Source organism: Palaemon carinicauda, chromosome 35 (assembly GCF_036898095.1).
Source record: "Palaemon carinicauda isolate YSFRI2023 chromosome 35, ASM3689809v2, whole genome shotgun sequence".
NCBI classification, from domain to species: domain Eukaryota; kingdom Metazoa; phylum Arthropoda; class Malacostraca; order Decapoda; family Palaemonidae; genus Palaemon; species Palaemon carinicauda.
In genome coordinates this window covers 17,826,698-17,850,583 of record NC_090759.1, presented here as the reverse complement: position 1 = coordinate 17,850,583, position 23,886 = coordinate 17,826,698, and the positions used below count along the sequence as shown (strand labels likewise).

The following is a 23,886-nucleotide window of genomic DNA, read 5'->3' as shown; positions in this document are numbered from 1 at the left end:
GGGGAAGAAAAAATCTAGGAGTGGGGTAAGAACAAATCATTCCATTACTAGTGCTGTGTCAAAGCATTCGTTGTGGTTTTGCCCCATATATATGGTATTCTTTTGTACAGTTGATGCCATATATATTTTATAATATTCATCTTATATATGTACTTACTATGCACAAAAGTCTGGAAAAAGTGGGAAAAAGTTTTGCAACACTTTATAGTGGCGTGTAAACTTTGATTTTGTCGTCCCCCAGAGAATGGAGAAGCTCAGGTTGGGGTAAGAAAAAGTCAGCAAGACTCTCCTAGTCCTTCTGTAGGGCCCTCCCCCATCCTATTCTACTGATACTGGATGGCCATCTTAGTCATACATCAGTAGCAACAGTAATTCAAGAGAATATTTCCATTATTAAACTACCTGCTCATTGTACAGATCTGTTACAGCCATTAGATGTTGCTTGCTTTGGCCCATTAAAATCTTACTATGATACAGCATTGATGTGCTATGTGCATCAAACAGGAGCACGAGCACCATTGCAAAAGAGAGCCTTTGTGAATATGTTGGGTCAAGTTTGGCAAAAGGGACTTTCCCAGGAGAACATAAAAGCAGGATTTTATGCAATGGGTGTATATCCACAAAACCCAGAAAAGTACCAGAGTGATCGTCTTTGTCCTTTGAAAATGAAAATGTACAAAAGGTGGGTTGAAAGAGGTAGCCCCAGGGATGCTGAAAATAATCCTGTACTATGTGATGATACAACTCATGAAAAGAGAGAGAATAGAGAAGCACAGTCATCTCCATCAGAAAATCAAGATAGTCTCGCACAGTCTTGTGCTGCCACAATGACAGAAGATCCCACTTCGCCAGCTCCTGAATCTGAAGTGGAGAGGGAGATCTCAAATGAAGCACTTACATCTCTGTAGGAACAGGCATTACCTGGCTGTAGTCATTGGGATGAGTCTGTCACTGGAAACAAGACTGAACTACAAGATGATGTAAAGCCAGATATTGAGAAACGAGGTGCTCTGTATGCTAAGCATTTAAGATGGAGGACGCTTGTTGCTGAAGTACAGGCCAGGGCTCTTGCAGGAATGAAGTTCAACATTCTTTTGGTTGAAAAGAGAGAAACTACTTTAGAAGTTTTGCACAGTAGAGGAAGAAGTGGAACACCACAAATTACAAGAAGAAAAATTAGTATGCACAGCCAAACCATAACTCAAAAAGAATGTAACAAGAAAATGACAGAGCATGACACACTGAAGAAAAGAAAGCTTAACAGAGTGCCAAGAAAGAAAAAGAAAGAACCTGAGCCACTATCCGATACCACAACTGAAGAGATGGAAGAAATGGAAAGTGATTCTGCTGATGATATCAGTTTTATTTTAAATACAGATAAAAGTGATATAGAATTTGAAGATGATGTACAGACACTAATGCTTCCAACAGACCCTCCTGTAATTACAGATGACTCTGGAAAATATCACACAGTGTATTATGCTGAATCACGTACAGTTTACTACTGGGGCAAGATTACAAAAACTTTTCCTGATAATGATAATGGTCCAGTGGCGCAAGTAGAAATCGACCGTCTTCGGAAAAAGTCTTTCTAGTGACCCAAAGAAGTGAACATGGATTGAAAGGATCAAGGACAAAGACATTGCCATCGTGGATACAGAATACATATTCTATGGACCAGAAGTGCCCGTGGTAATGAGAAACATAATGAGATTTCCAGATGAAATGGCATATGCTAGTCTGAAGGTCATTGAAAATAATGTAAAGGAAAATTCATATATTAATAACACATGCCAATGAATAAATTCTTACTTTTTATGAACAAATATGAAATATACCAATGATTTTTGCTCTAATTAATTCCAGGCAATAATTGATTGAATTTGTTTTTATGAGGAGAGAAATTAGCAGGCAATTTTTGGATTATGTAACACGAATGAGTGTACATTTGGTCTTTTCTTTACATTGAGAAAACTTAAGAATAATGGTTTTTAATTGGTGATGCACAATATATCATATACTGTATCAGTTATGTTCTTGATAGAAATTGTACAAATTGTTTTTTTAGTAAAATAATGATTTTCTTTCCCCTCTACATGATTTTTTCTTACCCCTTCTCCGGTGAATAAAAAATCACCAAATTATATTCATAATAAAAAACTAACTGTTTCTTCACGAAGGTGCACTAGGAATTGTTGGAATTGTGGCATCAAGGGAAGAGATACCCCTTCCAAGACACCGACCACAGAAAAGTCCATTTAGACTGGTAGACTGAAGCTGAGGATCGTCAAAAGTGTCCAGCTATCCCTCGCGCAACTTGTTGCGAAAATCCTCTCTGAGTGCGGAAGTGATGGATAGTCTCTAGGCGTGAGGTCGTAGTGAAATTAAGGCTTTGTGGAAGATGTTCCCATGTGGTTGTTTGAGTAGATCGTATTGTGGAGGGAGCTCTCTCGGAAGCACTGTCAGGAGTTGGAGAAGGTCTGGGAACCACTCTGTGTGATGCCATAGCAGAGCTATGAGAGTCAGAGAGAGATTGTCGGAAGCTCTGGTCTTGTTGAGTACTCTTCCCATCAGACAGAATGGGGGAAAGGCGTAGACGTTTATGTTGACCCACCGTTGTTGGAATGCATTTTGCCAGAGAGCCTGGGAAGCAGTAAAGTGAGAGCCTGAAATTCAGGGACGTCGGGACTTTATTCGAAGAGCACTTGGAGCTCACTATCTGAGTCACTCTGCTCAAATTGTCTGCAAGTACATTCCTCTTGCCCAGAATGAACCAGGCCGATATGGAAACCGAGTTGTCTTCTGCCCATCTCCGTATCTACTGCTAGAGAGCATATGGGTTGCGAAAACCTAACGCCTTGTTTGTTTACATAGCCACAACTGTGGTGTTGTCGCTCGTCAACACCACAGAGCGACGCGCTAGGAACTGTTGGAGGGTAAGGAAAGCTGCCCTTATCTCTTGGACATTTATATACTAATACCTTTCAAACTCTGACCAGAGGCCTCAGACCGTGTGGTGCAACATATAGGCGCCTCCTCTTCTTTTGATGCATCGGAATAGAGCATCTATTACGGGGGAGAACAAGAAGGTCAACGCCCCTGCGGAGTTTCTTGTCTGCCACCCACCACCCAAGTCCATCTGACCTTTTAGTCCTATGGGAATTAGAACATCCGGGAAATCGCTGGTCTGATTCCACCTGGACTTCAGCCGTCATTGGAGAGATCAGATCCTGAGGTGGCCGCTGGATACTAGACAGGCTAGGGATGATATGTGACCTATAAGACACAACTATCACTGCGCTGGAAGCTCTAAAGAAGGGTCTTACTACCTTCCTCAGCCTCTGTACCCTGTCATCTGATAAGAAGACTTTCTGTTGATCGGTGTCGATGATCATACCTAGGTATACCAGTCTCTAAGAGGGAAGCAGGGATGACTTCTCAAGGGTTACAATGATCCCCAGAATTTGGTAAAATGCCAGAAGTCTGTCTCGGTGTTGATGAAGGGTTGTCACCGAGTCTGCTAGGATCAGCCAGTCTTTCAGATATTTTAGGAAACGGATGTCGACCCTGTGAGCCCAGAATGACACTAAGGCGAACACTCTCGTAAAGACCTGAGGTGCCGTGGAAAGATGGAAGTAGCACCTTGAACTAGCATTTCTTGTTGTCGAATATGATCCTTAGATACTTCCTTGAAGATGGATGAAATGGGATCTGGAAGTATGCATCCTTGAGATTCAGTGTGCACATGAAATCCTGTGGTCTTACCGCTTGTCTGATTTGAGGTTTTCTGGCATCCTGACATCTAAGGTCATTGACACCGATATCGTTTATTGTAAATAAAAAAATATTCAATTAAAACCGTAAAAGCAAAGATGTCATTTTAATAGTTAAACATCTTTCAGAACACCTGCTTCCAAAATAAAACTAAAAATACCAATACCCCGGTAGGACACATTATGTCCAAGAATCTTGGCAAGGATGAACCTGCCATCCTCACCTCGAGCCTCAAACAGATATCTATTTCTTTCACTACTATATGTGGGGCATTCAGTCAACAAATGCCTCACTGTCAATAATACCAACCAGTCGTCAAAATATGGTTGATGTTGGACAGCCAACGAAAACTCGTGTGTCATCCAAGTGTGACCAATGCGGAGACGACAAATAGTCTACCACTTTCGGGGTATCCTGTTATATCTTCAAGGGGATATAACATTACTTATTTCTCTCTTCTTATTTTATCCCAATGCTGTTGCCAATTATTATAAATAAAATTCTTAATTGTAGGTAAAAAATCATTACTGGGAATGGGATACCTTCTTGGTAGCAACTCCGCTACAGCATTACTTGCCATTAAATCTGACTTCTCATTTCCAGACACACCTACGTGTGCTGGAACCCAGCAAAATCAAACTGTTATACCTTTCATACCAATAATTAAAAGCCACTCTAAAATCTTTAAAACTAAAGGGTTATTGGAATTAAAAACTTCTAAAGCTTATAGGACACTTCTTGCATCACTAAAAATGGTAAAATTGCTCTCGTCTTGCAACACTATTTTCTCAATAGCAGTTAGTATGCCATGTACAGTAGTTCGGCAGTAAACATAGAGGATGAGGAAGTGCACCTCTAAAATTAAAAGCACTACTATATATTAGAAATCCAATGCCAGCATCAGATTTGGAGCCATCAGTATATATAAAAGTCGATTCCCTGTGTTCTTTAACACGTTCCATAAAAAGCAACCTGGCTTTGTAGCCAGTCATGTTCTTTTTTATACCAATAAAATATTTACAAAACGATATATCCGGTAATTTTCAAGGAAGGGTTAATGATATTCTATATGGGAGCACTTTATTTCTGCCTATATCTAAACAGTCCACTATTGTTTTTACATGGAAACCATAAGGTTAAGATTTTGGGTGCAACTCAAAATATCCCTAATGCTTTACAAGGTTTGCAGTCTGACAGGTTAAAGAAATAGGAAGTCTTTGCAACCTAAACCAATAGCGAACAATAGAAGACTTTCGGTAAAGGTCTAAAGGCAATTCTCCAGCATCAACAAGGAGGCTTGGGATAGGCGAAGTTCTATAGGCTCCTATGGACAATCTGATACCAGCATGGTGTATAGAATCTAAAAATTTTAATCGGCTTGGGATGGCTGAGGAGTATATTTCACACCCATAACTAATTTTGGAAAAAATTAAGGCATTATTTAACTTTAAAAGAGTTTTACAGTCTGCCCCCATGATGTATGAGACAAAACTTTTAAAAGATTCAGAGCCTCAAGACATTTTACTTTTAAGGCTTTCTGGTGAGAAACCCATGTAAGTCTACAATCAAAGATCAACCCTAGAAATTTAGCTTCACTCACACATGGGATACATTGACCTTTGATGTACACATCCGGCTCTGGATGTACTCCCGGAATGCGACAAAAATGGACAACAACAGTTTTACTTGTCGAAAACTTAAATCCATTCATATCAGCCCATTGAATTATTTTATCGATTGAGAGTTGCAATTTTTCTCTCAACCATTGGCACTCTAACTCCAACAAATGATATAGAGATATCATCTACAAATAGTGTTAAGAGAATATCTTGAGGAATGACTGAGGATATCCCATTTATGGCTAGTGCAAATAGGGTTACACTCAAGACACTACCCTGAGGGACTTCCTCTTCCTGACATTTCCTCTCTAACAAAGTTTTAGCTACTCATAACTTGAAAAAATCGATGTGAAACAAATGCTTGAAAGAACAATGGTAGCTCTCCTCTCAGTCCTAGATTATCAATGGTTTTAAGTATACCATATCTCCATGTATTATCATTTGCCTTTTCGAGGTAAAAAAAAAAATACTGTTACATGGTGCTGTTTGGCAGCAAAGGCTTAATAAATAGAGGACTCAAGTTGTATCAACACATCTGTTGTTGAATGCATTTTCCTAAATCCACACTGGATAGGTGATAAAATACAGTAGGGTCCCGAATTATGCGAGAATTTGGTCGATTAATGACCTCGTGTAAATGGAAAATCGCGAATTTCGAAACACACAACTAACAGAAATAATTCCATTGCGGCCATGGCAACCAGCAATTTGCCTATTCAAATGTGTTTACTACCCATTTCCAATACTTTCTTTGTACTATACTGTATTTCTTTATAATATCAAATTGTTCTTGTAAATAAATAAAACATTTAATATACTTTAAAGTTCTAATAACTTGAAAAATGGTTAAAATTACAACCAGGATAGGTGTAAACACCATATATTTCCCGTTATTACACAACCCAAAATACAGACAAATTTTAGTGTTTGTCATATCTATTGTATAATACAACTGGTGAATAGCAAAACCATCACTCTATAGACTAGCTTGTTGTATGATTGAAAATCCAGAATTATCAAAATAAAGGCGATTTTATATCATGCGTTTCCTAAACACGCTAAAAAGCACAATAGAAAACGACAACCAATGTTTTGTTTACGTTTATCTCTGATCACAACGAAGAAACAGACGCATTTATACATGTGTTTTTGAATTGACAGCAATTTTACCAAGTATAGATTATATGTTGAATTTGTTATTACCAATGTTCTAATTATTCTTTATTAGAACTTTCAAATAAATGAAATGAATGCCATTTATGAAATGTTTTTCTTTATGATGCCGCCTGAAACGGAAACCTTCCATTTGTTTACGCTCCATCTTCGATCATAATAAACAAACGAATGCATTAAACACACATGATCTAAGTCATAACTAATGATATTACAAACATTTAGTGAACATTATGTTATTACAAATATTTTACTTACCGTATCCATATAAATTCCTAAATTCGTAGCAAAGCTGGAAATTTTTTTTTCCTTATGCGTTTAATCCACAATAGCAAACTGCCGCTAATGACTGAGTGATAACTTACGATAATTCTAAACTGTTACGAAAGATAATTGTCCTTTCCATATCCAAAATACTTTTCCTAACTTCAGTTATAAGTCAACTTGTACCCACCTCAATTATGGATCCATATGCAAAAAAGGTAAAAGAAGAAAGTACTAGGCCTATTTTTAAAGTCACCGAACAATTAGGTTACCGCTATAACGTTCGATGTGTGTGAGAGAGAGAGAGAGAGAGAGAGAGAGAGAGAGAGAGAGAGAGAGAGAGAGAGAGAGAGAGAGGGATGGTTTTAAAGTACTAAACAATAAATATGATAGGTTATAACACATTGGTGTTTATGTAATATTAACTGTATAGATGGTTTGAATAAGTTAAGAAATGGTGTAAACAATTCTTTGTTATTGTATTCGCGCGGAAGCTAGACATCAGCTGATGTGATCACAGCCAAAAGTAAAACAAAAATAAGTTAGCAATACTCGATCTTTAAAACACACCCGAAATTTAACAACATAAGTGCATGTTTTATTATAGCGCAATTGACATTTAAAGAGTAAAAATTTTCTGGAATAGAATGGTGTTTCCTAAAAAATAGTGGTTTGCGGACGAAATCGGTTACCGTATTTTAAGCTATGATTGAAATGGATGTATACACGGTACAATTTTTTCGTTTTGTATTTAATTGACACTTCAAGAAAACCCATTTTGGTTTCTTCATCTATTTGTAAGTATTGTATAACGAGAGAGAGAGAGAGAGAGAGAGAGAGAGAGAGAGAGAGAGAGAGAGAGAGAGAGAGAGAGAGAGAGAGAGAGAGAGAGAGAGAGAATCAGCTGTTGTAATTGAATGTCGTGTTTTTGTTTCGTGTACCCCCTGAACCGAGGAATTGATCGCCACAACTAACAATATTCATGTTAATTTCATTCTTAAACTCAAGTTGCCATATGTGAACTATGGTTTTATTTCTTACGGGGAGAGAGAGAGAGAGAGAGAGAGAGAGAGAGAGAGAGAGAGAGAGAGATTTCTGCCATCAAATCTCTCTCTCTCTCTCTCTCTCTAGATTTTATTTTACCGTCTACTCTACAAAACCAATGTTTGCAAATCAAATGTATACTGTTTAAAATATGACAAAATATTGACGACTCGTTACCGAAGTTTAGGCTATTCACTGCCGATAAACACAAAATATTGACGACTCGTTACCGAAGTTTAGGCTATTCACTGCCGATAAACGAACCCAGTCTACTCGTGAAAACCTTGAACGCCCAGAGGGAAAAATAAGGCTTTTAAATATACTGTACTAAACAAAAATAGTGCTTTAATATACCATCATTAACACTACCATTACAATTATCGTAAGGTTGGAGAAAGATAAAGATTGCCGAGAACGTAACCACATTTTTGTTTACATTTTGTCAGCTGGACTCGCACAGTTAACAGTTGATTTCATTGTTGATGTGGAATTTTATCCTTAAATAGGCTATTCATTATGAAATTATGTTAATGAAATGTAATGTTAATATTGTTTTGTAACATTTATTATAAATCATCGTATTTAGGGCTACCAATATACTTAAAAAGACAATAGATTTGATACATTTTGTAGTGCTTGACTCGCGAACTTTGAACAGCCTCGCAGATACAGAAAATTTATTTTTGAAAAATAGCGATCGCGGAAAAGGGGAATCGTGTAATTCGAACACGCTTAATTCGGGACCCTACTGTACCCTTCTTCTCCAGGTACCACACCAGTCTTGCATTGACCATCTTCTCCATGATATTACATAAACATGTCAAAGCGATAGGTCAGTAGTTTGTTGCTAAGAACGTATCCTTACTGGGTTTTATAAAGGCTAAAATAATGGCTAGTTCCCAAACACTTGGATAACTATGATCATGCCATATTCTGATAATGATACTTAAAATAAATAACTTGGTATTAACAGGTACAGGTTTAATCAATGCATATGTAACTCCATCGGGACCAGGGGCTGTATTGTTGCAATTAGCAAGAGCGGAATTAAACTTCCTTTCAGTGATAGGAATATTGTAGGATTCCTCCTTTTCTGTTGCAAAATTTAGCATTTTTTCTTTCATGACATAATGGAAATGTGCTCAAGATTTTTTATACATTATCAAATTCTCCTCTGTATGGCCTCTAAGCAATATAGTCAAAGATCTTGTAGTATCTCCACTCAGACGATTCTATTGGTCGGACTTCTAATTTGATGTTCCCAGTACGTGGGAAGGAATAAGTAAAGTCCTTTCATGATGGGGCTTCCAAGTGACTTAACACTGAGAGCTTTTCCATGAGACGAATGAGTACCTGGTAATCTACCTCCTTGTGACTGATCACTCAGTGATGAACGTAAGGGGATCGGATGCAACCTACCTGGGAGCATGAAAGCCTCTTTAGAGGAAAAAACAAAAAAAACGATCACGGGAACTAAGTGTAAAGAGCCTTAGCATTTGAAGACCATGAACCAGACAATCCACTGACTGATAAAGGTTCATGTGCGTGAGACTGAGGTTATTTTGCATGTGGATGTGTTGTGCGTGTGTTGCAATGATCGTGTTCGGGGAGACAATCGTGCACATTGAAGCAATTGTGAACGGCGAGGGAATCATGTTGGTAAAAAAGATCATGCTCATGAAGGTGATCTTTGCATTGGGAAGCCTGTTGAAGCAATCATGGGCATGCTGATCTAGCACATTATCTCAGATTGTGGTCAACTGGGTTATTGTGTTCATGCTGGTGATTGAGCTTGAGAAGCATGGTCTCATGGAAATCATTCTCTGGCATGAAGGGATCATTGAGCTCATGCCAGAGGAGGATCATCTCGTAATGAAGCTAAAGAACGATGGCCACGAGCAACCTTTTTCATGCATACAAGTGGGTAAGGCACTCAATAGTTTGTGAGAGCCTGACAAATTATCAGAGAACTCAGCAATCTCAGAACTTGTCGGTACAGATTGTGAGCATAGATAAGGGGTCACTGAGGTGTCCCTAGCAAGAAAGGAACGAGGGCACTGCCCGGCATCCTGACCAACAGCAATTGGCCAGATCTCGGGCAACACTTGGCACTGGAGCCTGGGGCAGGAGTCCTAGAACCTCCTACCTCATCACCTTTCCAAGGGAAGTGTTTTGGCTTGGTGCTGTTCCTCCCATAAAACCATGCAAAGGAACCAGGTGTTGTCTCAAGACTCCTACAATTAGATCAGTATTCCTGTGCCTAGGTAACTTCTTCCCGAGGCAGAAGGCAGTTCTTCTGAAGGGTAGGTAGGCGAGGAAGAAGGAACAAGATCAGGCGAAGAGGCTGGGGAAGATGAGCAAAAGCCTTCTCCATCACCGGAAGTAAAAGATTTCTCATCTGTAGGCAAACTCTGCATTAAGCGAAAGAGGCTCCTCCTCTACGGTAGGCAAGGACGATCTGCGGTAGCATCATAATGCACCTCTCCTCTGCAGGTGGAACAGTGGAAGAAGCAGCAGCAGATAATGAAGACTAGGGGATCTGGAAACTGCTAAAACCTTGAGTGTCTCTGGTAAAGGGATACCAAGGGAAAGCTACAGGAATCAAGTTCCATGTCCTTGTAGGAGTTTTCAATACCAATTATACCTGCTGGAGTGCTATAAGAGAGAGAGAAGAGGTATTACCTTTGCTAGTGGAAGTGAATACTTCTGTTTCACCAGAAGAACTTCCCGATGGAAGAGGGGGGGACTCCCTTCCTCCAAAGTACTTGGCTTCAGAGGATAAGAGAGAGAGCACAGACGGTTTCGCAACCGAAGAAGGGACGAGAGAGCTTGTTTCTTCGTCATCAGCTTGCGCATTGCCAATTCCAATGACGATGAATCCCTCTTCGGATACTACTTCTTTGTGAACTCCACCCGCTGTACAGAAGACAACTCCCTACACTTGGAACAGTGAGCCGTCATGCCCCTGCAGAAGCTACACAGTTGATGAGGACCAACTTTAGATTTACCCATGCACCAGCCATACCCTCAGTCAGGCTTGCCAGGGTTAACCCACGTCTGTCCATAGAGTCGACATTATCAACGGACAAAAAAAAGCAGAAAAGCATACACTGGGCCAAAGCAGGATGCAGTGAGAGCACGTCAATACATCACTATGGCCTTCCTCAGCCTCACCATCCTATCGTCTGATGGGAATACTTTCTGTTGGGTGGGCTGGGCCTATTTTTACCTCATTGAAAAGCATAACGGCCATTCTAGCTTCCAAGAAGTCATACGCCTACCAAAGGTTGAAGGTTTGTATTATGTATAAGAACATAGACAAATCATCTGGTTTAATGAAAGTACCAAGTAACTTTAATTTCATGTTGGCTTAAAATATTAGTATAAACACTTAATAATAATATGAACACTTCAAGTCTTATGAAAATAAAGAGATGAGGTAATCATCATCATACATAAGAAATAACTAATAAAAACTAACATATTTCCACCTAAAAGCTCATGAGCTAAAAGAAAATACTCAATGCACATGAACTATCAAAATGTGTGCCTGATTGATGTGGTCAATTCACCCCTCAAAGACAAGGGTAAATACTGTCTTATTGGCTTTTCATATACAAAAATTAACTCACATTTAAACTGATTTTCAGCTCATTATATGCAGTACCGGCCTTTATTTTTCTATTTACATTATTTTACAAATACCGTACTGTACTTGCTTCAATAGCATCTTGAAGTGTAAATAAGATATGATGACTATGTAGTAAAGTAAATTACAAATGTAGAATGTAATAACAACCTTGACATCAATAACTGAAGAAATATACTATACAAGCAACACAAACTCCTATTACTCTTACTATGAAGAACAGAATAGCTTTTACACTTGAGTTTTCTTTCACTCCATTTGTGACTACAGTAATACTACAATGATGAGATTTTGAATCTAGTACAACTATTATGAAATAAAAGATTGTTTGTCAAAATAAAAAAAAAAAATTAAAATTTCTATGAAAACTATACTGTTAAGAAACTATTACTAAGTATGAGATAAATGATATTAAATGATATAAAGATCAGTTAAAACTTTTTGATTTAGTGCAGACAATGTAAACAAATTCTCTCCAAAAACACCACTAAAACATGTCATACGTACTTACACTATTACATGTCAGCAACTTAATACACGCATGCATTACATTATAAAGATTTAATCTGTTTTCTTATGTTCTTCTTTCTTGCCCTGTTTTGCTTCCAACACCTTTTTGCGTTCCATGTATATGTTGTTCAGGTCAAATCCTGCTTTGATGTTATCCTGTAACAATAAAATATTTATTTTTGATAAGAACATTATAAATTCAGTTTTTTAAAAAACATTTTAATCAATTATCATTTATAACAATTTACAATAATTCATTCAGGATTGTTAGTGTAAAATTGGCTCTCTACACACATTGATAACCATTTTTTTATTAACATTAGAAACAAGTTACTGCTGCTGGAAATAAATATGACAAATTTGGAAGCAATTTGCATTTTTCCTAAGGAGACAAACTTGTAGCTACTTATAGGAGATATTCCTTTCGGCAAAGCTGAAAGACGAGCCATTAGACTTTTAGCGAGGGTTAAACCCACACTCGGTAGTTAGTGGCGGGTTGTGGGGTAATAGCTACCCCTCTCACTCACATACCTTGGCTGGGAACCCACTTTACTAGGAGGTAGGCCTTTAAGAGGGATATTTGTTACGTCACTAAATAAAAACCAACCCTATTCATAGGGGATGACTTACCACTTAGAAGGGTGGAAGTGCGTGCCAACTGGCTTTTTGGCTTTGACCCAGGTTTTCCCCTTTATGGGTTTTGTACATAATTGGTGGAAACCTTACACCTCAATAAAACCGTGCTATGCATGGTCTGTGGCCTACACAAGCTATGTGCTCGTGATACTAGCAATGTGACTGCCTAGGTAAGAGTTCTTCTGAGTAATAGGAGTCTTCAGAGGTTACCAAGATATTAGCCAATACCTCTTCGTTAGGGTATGGGGACGCAACAAGTATTGAAACAATACCAGGTTACACAAGGGAAAATGGTTTACCTGCAGATAGTTGAGGACAGCTTTGCAGAGGACCCTGAGTGCTGATTCCCCAAGAGAGGGAAAGATGAAGTAAAGAATGAGCCAGTTATTCTTATCAATCATCCCAGAATGATCCAGGGTAACCTTTGCTCTCAACACTCTGATACTTTCCATCAAGGAGCCCCAAGTGTTATAGGACTTGCTGTGCAGCCACCACAGGACCAATGGAAAAAGTTTCCTTGTTCCTGTGGGTTATGTCTTGCAGGTAGTGGGTGGTGAGGGTTGTCTGACATTTTCACACGGCCGCTTGTAGTACCTGAGCCACACAGAGTAGTTTCATTTGAATGACAGGGATGTTGTAATGCCCCTGACGTCATGAGCTCTGGGTTGATATGTCGGAGGAGGATAGGGATTCAGGGCAAGGTCTATGACGTTCTTTGTGATCCTCCTCTTGATCTTCCCTGAGCTGATAAAGTACTGACATCCAGGGGAGAGCTGCAGATGCCCTTTTGAGGTAATACCTCAGACTCCTTACTGAGCATATTAATAGTTGATCTAGGTTATCGGTTACAGTACGAAGACTCAATGTTTAAGGAATCTAATCTAGGATCTGCTACACCCAGATTTTGAGTCTTTGCAATAAACTCAGGGACGAAGCTGAGAATTACCTCTCCCCATCCCCTTGAAAGAGCAATGTCACAAGAAAACCCATGAAGTTCACTAACTCTTTTGGTCAAAGCCAAAGCAAGTGTGGGGTGGCGATCTGTTGCCTGGCATAATGGTTCGTAATGGGGACCCTTCAGAGACTGAAAGACCCGAACCACGTTCCAAGGAGGAGGTCTAACTTCTGACTGGGGACAAGTAAGCTTATAACTTTGGTGAGGAATGAAGAAGAAATATCTACTACTTTCAGCTTAAACTCAGAGCTTCGCGGTAATGTTTTACTGTACCGCTGAAACCGAGAAGAGCATTTCCTACCAAAGGTGCAAAAGGAAGAGGAGAGATATCCCTTCCACAACATCAACCACAGAAGACAGTCCACTTAGCCTGGTAGACTGGTGCTGATGATTGTCCAAGGTGTCCAGCCATACGTTTCTTTGAGTGAAGAGGTGCTGGATCGTGCCACCCACCATCTGAGGTCTGTCTGCTCTTTTAGTCCTAGAGGAACTAGCATGTTCGGGGAATCGTTGGATTGATTTAGCCGCCATTGGAGAGATCGGATCCTGAGGCAGCTGTTGGGAACTAGACGAATTACGGATGTTGGTTTCCCAATGAGACATAACCACCTCTGGGCTGGGAATAGTCTTGCTACCTGCCTCAGGCTCACTACCCTATCGTATGATGGGAAGACTTGCTGTTGATCATACCCAAGTATACCAGTCATTTACAGGGAAGCAGTGATGACTTCTCGAGATTTACCATGATCCCCAGATCTTGGCAAATCTGCAGAAGTTTGTCTCAGTGTTGAAGAAGGGTTGCATCGAGTCTGCTCGAATCAGCCAGTAGTCCAGATATCTCAGGAGATGGATGTCAATTATGTGAGCCCAAGATGACATTAGGGCGATAACTCTCGTGAAGCTCTGAGAAGCTGTGGAAGAACCAAAGCACAGAACACTGAGCTGGTATTTCTTGTTATATAGAATGATCCTTTGATATGTCCTTTAGGTCCCGTGTATACATGAAGTTCTGTGGTCTTACCGCTTGTCTGACCGTGTCTACCATGTCCATGCTGAACGGAGTTTGCTTGACAAACTTGTTCCGAGCTGAGAGATTCGATGACAGGTCTCCAGTCTCCAGACGCCTTTTTCACAAGAAAGAGTTGACTGTAGAAGCCTGGGGAATCGTCGAGGACCAACACGGTTTGGACTTTGGCCCAGAGCCAGCTCCTTTGCGGATCCTTTCGCATAGGAGCTCGATGGAACTGGATCCTTGGACAGTGGAAGGAGAGATTGAGTGAAAAAATGGGATACCCTGAACAAATTATGGAGACTGTGCAGGGTTCTGCCAAGAGCTGCAGCCACCTCTGCAACCAACAATGCAGGCATTCCCCCACTGGTGGACAAGTGGGAAGATTGCCAGTCCTGGAGAGTGCGGCCTCAGCCGCCGCCTCTAGAACTCTTACTTCCACGTGAGGACTGGGAACCCTTTCGGTCTTTGGCAGAAAAGGGCTTCTTCAACACTTTTACTTGTTGATGTAGCTGCTGTCCTATTTGGTGGCAGTTTTGGCTGTTAGTGTTGTTTCTTCTGCGGAGGAGGTGGTCTATAGGGACGAGATGTCAGTGCCCTGATTAGGAGGGTCTTGGTTGGACTTCCTCCATCTCTCCGCAGCCCACTCAACGTTTTCCGGCCTGAGTTCCTCAGTCTTGTTACTTCATTCTGTGGGCCCTGACAATGGAATCTTTCCATTATAGAGTCCCTTTGCAGAAGGATCGTATTTGCCCACAAGTTCACAACTTGGTGGGAAAGGAATTCAATGGTTCCAGTTTACGACAATAGAAAGGCCCCATAGCGTTCATCAAGGTCTCCTTGGAACAGTCCTCGGTCCTTATGAGGTGTCCCACTGATCCCAACCAGATATCCTGCCACGAAGTAGCCTGCATGGCATACTTAACCACTTTTTCCTAGTTAAGAATCTACGATGCTGAGAATGAGACTTGAAGTCTTGAGTCTCTCAAGGGAGAGCCCTCTGGTCAGAGCCTGTAAGGAGTAGTCTCGAGGCAGGGCCGGAAGGATCTCATTGGAGAGAAGGCCTTCTGACAAGCACTCGTCAGATCCTTGGACCAGGGCAAGGCTGCCCTGGGTTCCGTAAACATGGTCCACGATCTGGTCTTTGCCTTCCTAAGGGGCCATCGCCGGGTCAGATAACCCATTGATGATCTTCATACAGTCCAAGACCTGCCAGAAGGCGTGCTTTGACGACTCCTGCTCTGCCTCGGATAGCTTCAGACTAGCAGCTCTTGGGAGATGGTCGTTGTCGTCGAAATCATCTACCCACGAGATCTCCTCTCGAGGTGGGTCAAGGTAGTCCCTTGCACAATGGGCATCACTTGCTGACGTCCCTGCAGGGTTTAAAGAGGATTGTTTGGTACCTTCTTGCGAAGGTCTTGATGTCCTTGCCAAAGACTTGGGGACAGTCCTGGCATCCTTCAACTCCTTACAGGGGGGAAAGAATTCCTCCAGGAAAAAAGGTCTTGAAAGCTTTTCCTTCTGTCCCTTACTTCCGTAAAGGTCTGGATACTGGTCGCTGCTCCGGTTGAACCACCTCGATAGGGGAGGGACAGAAAGACTCTGCCAGAGACTCCTCTCTGAGAGAGAGAATCTTGGTTTGGGAGATGTTGGGGAGCGCCTACTCGCAGAGGAGTGGGAACGACGATGCCGAGCCTTTGCTTCGATGTCCGTACAGGCATCAGTTTGATCCGAAAGGAATCCTGCGGTTCAGCTATTCCTCGTTTCCTCTGAAGAGGATAGATGGAAGATATCAGGGGCACCTGAGGAGGAGGGACCATAGACTTACATCTGGGGTCAGCCGAAGGCGAAAATTACTTCTCCAAGATAATCCTTGGTATACTGGTAGACTGTAGTGGTGGGATCTATGCAGAAGGTCTCTGAAAAGTTGGAACAGGGATCATACCTGGATCAACCAACGACTGGACAGGGCAAGCGGTCTGAAGAGGTGGACGGCTGCAACATTGATGGTTCCCTCTTGAGGCGAAATGGAACAGGGCGGCTTACCTGTTTGGGCTCCTTAAAGGCTGGTTCTTCCTGAAGGAGAGGAGATCATCGGGAGTCGTCCTTCCAGCGTGATGTCTGGACATCTTAGCTGGAGAGCGGTGTTCTCGAGACGATTTGTAAGAAACGGAAGACTTACGGTCTAGAGTAGGCGAATGGCAATCTACGCCTGATGACCAGTGCTTGCGAATCGGAAAATGAGAGGGAGAACTCCTAAGAGGAGCTGGTGAATGGCGGGTTGGCGAGTGCCGATGTCCTGACGAGTGACAAGATGCTCGAAAAGGAGAGCGTCAGGAAGACTGCCTTTGATCTGGAGGAGATTGCCTACAGCCTGACGAACAACAAGCCACAGCAGAACTAAAAACAGATGGCAAACGACGAGCAGCTGGCGAATGATGATCCGTTGACAATCTGCGAGCAGCTGGCAAATGCCGAGAAAGAAGCAAACGACTAGCAGCTGGAGTGACAAAACTGCCGAATGTCTAGTAGTTGGTGATCGACGAGTCATTGGTGAACGGCAAGCTGTTGGAGAATGAAGAGCAGCAGGCGAATGTTGGGAAACTGGCAAGCCATTGGAGAACAGTGGGAACCCAGGGAACGATAACACAGCCAGCGAACAATGAGTCACGGGAGAGTGACGAGTAGCTGGAGGACTGCGAACAGTTGATGAACAGCGGATTACATGAGATCGAAGAGCAGTCGGAGAGCCTGGAGAATCTATGGTAGCTGACGAACCATGAACAGCTGTCAAGTGACAAGAAGTTGGAGATAGCTGAATGTCTCAGGGCTAATGAACGGCGAGTCCGGAGAGAGTCCGATAAAATAGGCGAGGGTCAGGAACCAGAAGATTGTCAGCAAGTTTGACAAGATTTGTCACGAGGTGATGAGTGACGATCTCTGCAAGAGGTCTGCGGTCGAGGCGACGAGTGACGAGGAGTGGCCGAGCGGCGGGGTGCTGACGAGTGACAATCCTACGTGGGGGATCGTCTGACGGGGCGAAAGAGGAGATCGCAGGTCTTTGGGAGAACCAAAGAGTCGTCTCTACGTCGCAAGCGAAAGAGAACATCTGAAGCATCAAGGAGGGCCACGCACTCTGGGAGCTCGAGAATGGCTTAGATCTTCCGAAGGGGAGGACTACTCAGCAGGAACAGGAAGATGTCTAGAAGATCTCTGGAGCGGGGTCTCTAGGGGGGATCTCACTCTAGGGCAAGAGAGGTGCCCCCGCAGGAGAGACCTGCCTCGGACTTTGTTCTACCCCCGACGGAAGAGTCGGCGCACCAAGCTGAAGAATTTCAAAAAGAGCCTTCTTCGACAGGGGACCGGTCAAACCCAGAGACAGCCACACCCAAAAAAAACATCAGATAAAGAGCAATTTCCACTCAGGGGGAGGGGCAGAGCCGCTTTGCTAGGGGCAGCAGCACAGTCTCGAGAACCAAGATTGACCTGGAGTTGATTGATCTAAGTTTCTGCTCGATGGTTCCTTAGGGGAAACCATCATTTTGGTCAAGAAAATTTAATATAGGAGGTCCTCAAGTTACGACGGGATATGATGCTATGATGTGTTGTAAGTTGTACTTGTACCTTATAAGTAAGGTACCTATACTTATAACGTGTCAGTAGAAAGTATGTAATACAGTACAAAGTAATATGTTACCTTTTTTCCTGTACAGTAGTTGGCTTGGCCCTGCCATTGGAAGTTTTTTATTCTTTTCAGACATATGTACAACAAAATAAAGGCACAAAACTATCCAAAAAAGAGCAGCATCGAATCCAAAATTCATATCATAAACAAAGATGGCAAACTAATGCTGAAGTGACACATAACGCAATACCATGCAGCGTTAGTTGCTGTCCATGTCGGCAAGCAGTTCATCTTATTAATGAAAAAAACGTTGTAAGAAGGTCCTCAACTTAAACTTAATTGGTTCCAAGAAGCTGTTTATAAGCAGAATTTTGTTAAATTTTGACCTAGGGTAGGCCTAAACTGAATTCCATGCCTATGATTACCAGCTACATAAGTCAACAAATAGACAGGTTTCATATGAAATAGATATCAGGTTATTACAAATGTATGTTATTTTGATTACTGTATTAAATGATATATTTTCTTATTTCAATATTTCTTTAGCTTATCTGTTACTTTCAGTTGGATTTGTGTTTCTATCTCCGAAAGTTCGTAAGTCGAACGTTTGTAAATTGACGACCTTCTGTAGCCCAAAACCGATATTAGGAGATTTTCTTAAAGTAACTTACGGGAGCCCCTTCGTAATGGCGAATTGTTATAACTCGAGACCATTGCAACCTGAGGACCTCCTGTACAACCTTGTACAAGGAAACATAAAAATATGTAAATCAAAGAGGTCTGTTACACAAAGCCTGTGGCAAATATACATACATACATATACCAAGGCACTTCCCCCAATTTTGGGGGGTAGCCGACATCAACAAATGAAACAAAAACAAAAAAGGGGGACCTCTACTCTCTACGTTCCTCCCAGCCTAACAAGGGACTCAACTGAGTTCAGCTGGTACTGCTTGGTTGCCACAGCCAACCCTCCCCCGTTATCCACCACAGATGAAGCTTCATAATGCTGAATCTCCTACTGCTGCTACCTCCGCGGTCATCTAAGGCATCGGAGGAAGCAGCAGGGCCTACCAGAACTGCGTCACAATCGCTAGCCATTCATTCCTATTTCTAGCACGCTCTCTTGCCTCTCTCACATCTATCCTCCTATCACCCAGAGCTTCCTTCACTCCATCCATCCACCCAAACCTTGGCCTTCCTCTTGTACTTCTCCCATCAACTCTTGCATTCATCACCTTCTTTAGCAGACAGCCATTTTCCATCCTCTCAACATGGCCAAACCACCTCAACACATTCATATCCACTCTAGCTGCTAACTCATTTCTTACACCCGTTCTCACTCTCACCACTTCGTTCCTAACCCTATCTACTCAAGATACACCAGCCATACTCCTTAGACATTTCATCTCAAACACATTCAATTTCTGTCTCTCCATCACTTTCATTCCCCACAACTCCGATCCATACATCTCAGTTGGTACAATCACTTTCTCATATAGAACTCTCTTAACATTCAGGCCCAACCCTCTATTTTTTACTACTCCCTTAACTGCCCCCAACACTTTGCAACCTTCATTCACTCTCTGACGTACATCTGCTTCCACTCCACCATTTGCTGCAACAACAGACCCCAAGTACTTAAACTGATCCAACTCCTCAAGTAACTCTCCATTCAACATGACATTCAACCTTGCACCACCTTCCCTTCTCGTACATCTCATAACCTTACTCTTACCCACATTAACTCTCAACTTCCTTCTCTCACACACACTTCCAAATTCTGTCACTAATCGGCCAAGCTTCTCTTCTGTGTCTGCAACCAGTACAGTATCATCCCCAAACAACTGATTTACCTCCCATTCATGGTCATTCTCGTCTACCAGTTTTAATCCTCGTCCAAGCACTCGAGCATTCACCTCTCTCACCACTCCATCAACATGCAAGTTAAACAACCACGGCGACATCACACATCCCTGTCTCAGCCCCATTCTCACCGGATACCAATCACTCACTTCATTTCCTATCCTAACACATGCTTTACTACCTTTGTAGAAACTTTTCACTGCTTGCAACCTTCCACCAACTCCATATAACCTCATCACATTCCACATTGCTTCCCTATCAACTCTATCATACGCTTTCTCCAGATCCATAAACGCACCATACACCTCCTTACCTTTTGCTAAATATTTCTCGCATATCTGCCTTACTGTAAAAATCTGATTCATACAACCCCTACCTCTTCTAAAACTAACCTGTATTTCTAAGATTGCATTCTCTGTTTTATCCTTGATCCTATTAATCATTACTCTACCATACACTTTTCCAACTACGCTTAACAAACTAATACCTCTTGAATTACAATACTCATGCACATCTCCCTTACCCATATATAGTGGTACAATACATGCACAAACCCAATCTACTGGTACCATTGACAACACAAAACAGATATTAAACAATCTCACCAACCATTCAAGTACAGTCACACCCCCTTCCTTCAACATCTCAGCTCTCACACCATCCATACTAGATGCTTTTCCTCTTCTCGTTTCATCTAGTGCTCTCCTCACTTCATCTATTGTAATCTCTCTCTCTCATTCTCATCTCCCATCACTGGCACCTCAACACCTGCAACAGCAATTATATCTGCCTCCCTATTATCCTCAACATTCAGTAAACTTTCAAAATATTCCGCCCATCTTTTCCTTGCCTCCTCTCCTTTTAACAACCTTCCATTTCCATCTTTCACTATCTCTTCAATTCTTGAGCCAGCCTTCCTTACTCTCTTCACTTCTTTCCAAAACTACTTCTTATTCTCTTCATATGAATGACCCAATCCCTGACCCCACTTCAGGTCAGCTGCCCTCTTTGCCTCACGTACCTTGTGCTTTACTTCCACATTTTTCTCTTTATATTTTTCATACTTCTCTATACTATTACTCTGCAGCCATTCTTCAAAAGCCCTCTTTTTCTCTTCCACTTTTTCCTTCATTCCACCATTCACTGCCCTTCCTCATGCTGCCTCCAACAACCTTCTTGCCACACACACATCACTTGCAATCCCAACAAAATTTTCTTTTACTAACTTCCACTCTAAATTTCCAGTTTCTCTTACTTTCACTGTGTCATATGCCATTTTCAACCTTTCCTGATATTTACTTTTTACCCCCAGTTTTATTAGCTCTTCAACCCTCACTAGCTCCCTTTTACATCCACCTACTCTATTCCCCCACTCTTTTGCTACAACTAATTTTCCTTCCACCAAAAAATTATCAGACATACCGTTAGCCATACCCCTAAACACGTGCACATCTTTCAATCTTCCAAACATTTTTTTAGTTATCAACACATAATCCATTTATAAAATGAGAGAGAATGGTCTGATATCACAATACTCTCTCTCTACTATTATGCTTTTAATACTTAAATGTACAAATGTTAAAATAGTGGAGCACTGGACAAAACAAAAACTGAAATTCCAATCTCCCTCATCAATCTGTTAAATATTATGGGAACCAATAGAAATTAGCAAATTACAATAAAAATTTTGGGTTTACCATCCTTCAATAAACCTTAAAAAAAGAACTAAATCCCCTACCCCCATATTTTATTACTCATCAACTGCAAATAAAATATAAACTAACTGCATTAGCTTATAAGTCCATTCACAACTTGGTTTAAAGAATGTTAATGCAAATATATATGGTCTTGATGTAATAATGGCTTATGCAATACTTACTACATTGCATCTAGATATATATAGGAATGAGCAAAGACACTATATAAAATCAACAAGAAATTGTTTTAACATAGTAGAATTTTTAAATTGGGGGAAGTGCCTTTGGTATATGTATGTATGTACCAAGGACTAACTCAATTAGTTATAAATAAATCTTTGTACTGTATTACACTTAGCAGAACTAGACTTTTCATATTATCTCAAGTCTTGACTGTTTATGTAAAATTAATTCTAGTCATAAATGTCATCAATTTAGTATCCATATTTCTTTTGAACTGGCTTAATCACTTTATTCATATAAGCTTATTCATCATATGAACATAGGCCTTGCTCATGTTATTCTGCTAGACAGACAAACTTTATAGTTCAATTAGTATGATCCCAGTGCATTGAAGGATCCCTATACAATGAGTTAAGAGTTGTGAGAAGAAGTAGGTGACCAATGTCCACGTCTTGCATATCACGATGGAGAGAAGAGATCTATCGAGTAGTACCTCATGAAGAGAACTGGTTTGTGGAGAACAGGAACCAGAAGTTATGGTTAATATTGATCAAGCAGGTGAAAACATGTGTGTGGGGAGTTTGCATATAAATTCCTTGCACATGGGATCCTTGCAAGTAAATTGCATGCACTCCTACGCAATAGAGAATTTGAGCATGGAGTCCTTGAGAGTAGAGACCTTGTGCAAGTAGACCGGTCTCATGGAGATCGTGTGCATGATGATTGCGTGTGAAGGAGGATCTAAACAGTTGCTTGACGTACCACCCTCCCTTTGCTGGGCTGTTGTCATTGTTGAAGTTGTCTCCCTTGAGGTGACTGAAGACAGTAGAGGGTAAAAGTAGAGGCCTTTGTCCCAACCGACAGTGAGCATACCCATTCCCGTATGGAACAGAGCAGTAGTAGCAGGAGCGTAAGCACCTGTACCTTACACCGCTTCCCCTTCCTGATGGTTGGTGTGTGGTACAGCACTGCCTCTCTCACATATACATGAGGGGAGGTCAGGCAAAGCCTTTTTAGATGATCGGTCCTATTATGTGACCTCTTCATCTTCGGAGCAGGTGGTGCAACATCTGAGGGCTCAGCAGCAGAGGGTGAGTTTAAAGATAAAGGTCTGGGAGGGGAAGGTAGGCACAGAAACTTCTTCCCCTTCCCAGAAGTCAAAGTCGTGGATTTCCTGGCCAGCGGCATTAAACCCTTAGGAGAGGATTGAGGATCTTCTCCTAGTGTTGAACGACTCGTTGACGGTCGAATCGTCATCTCTTCCTGCAGGTCAAACAGCAGAAGAGGAGAGCACAGCAGCAGAAGCTCTGGAGGCTTTAGCATCTGTTAGCACATTCAGCTGCTTCTCCGCAGACGGAACACCATTGATGCTAAAGGTAGGCCACAGCTTCTCTAGGTCCAAGTCCCTGTGAACTTCGGACAAAACTGGATATTATGTGAAAGATGGGTGGGCGGGCCTTCTCCCTGTAACACTTGTCATTAACCAACTACCTTGTTAACGAATCAACGGCTGTTCCAACTCCAATAGACATACCTTATATAAAAGGACAAAATATTTGTTTGAGCGTAAGAGCAAATGCCTATCTTAATCTCAAGGTTCTTCATTCCACATGAAATGATTTCTTTTTAAGTGATTGCATCATGAAGTAATAGAAAATGTAACCCTTGATATATTAGATAGCCAAACAAGAATTCTTTTTGTGATTCTCATTAAAATTAGGACTGTCTAAAGTAATGTACAATACACCCTCCTTACCCACGGGTTCAACATCCGCTAGTCCACTTATAAGCCAAACTTACAGACCAATGCAAAAAAATATCCCCAAGAGTCCATTTGTCCAACATGGCAAACTGCTGGGGATAAATTTAATTCATAATACAT

General features: G+C 41.4%; 1 protein-coding gene across 1 annotated transcript in view; it reads right to left on the bottom strand.

Annotated features, from left to right (window-relative positions):
* Positions 1–11,223: 11,223 nt before the first annotated feature.
* Positions 11,224–23,886, bottom strand: part of LOC137627645 (thioredoxin-related transmembrane protein 2 homolog) — a 54,210-nt gene continuing 41,547 nt past the window's right edge. Inside the window, exon 5 of the mRNA XM_068358786.1 lies at positions 11,224–12,189. Coding sequence (XP_068214887.1) covers positions 12,085–12,189 — 105 coding nt within the window. The 3' untranslated portion in view covers positions 11,224–12,084. The remainder of the gene's footprint in view (positions 12,190–23,886) is intronic.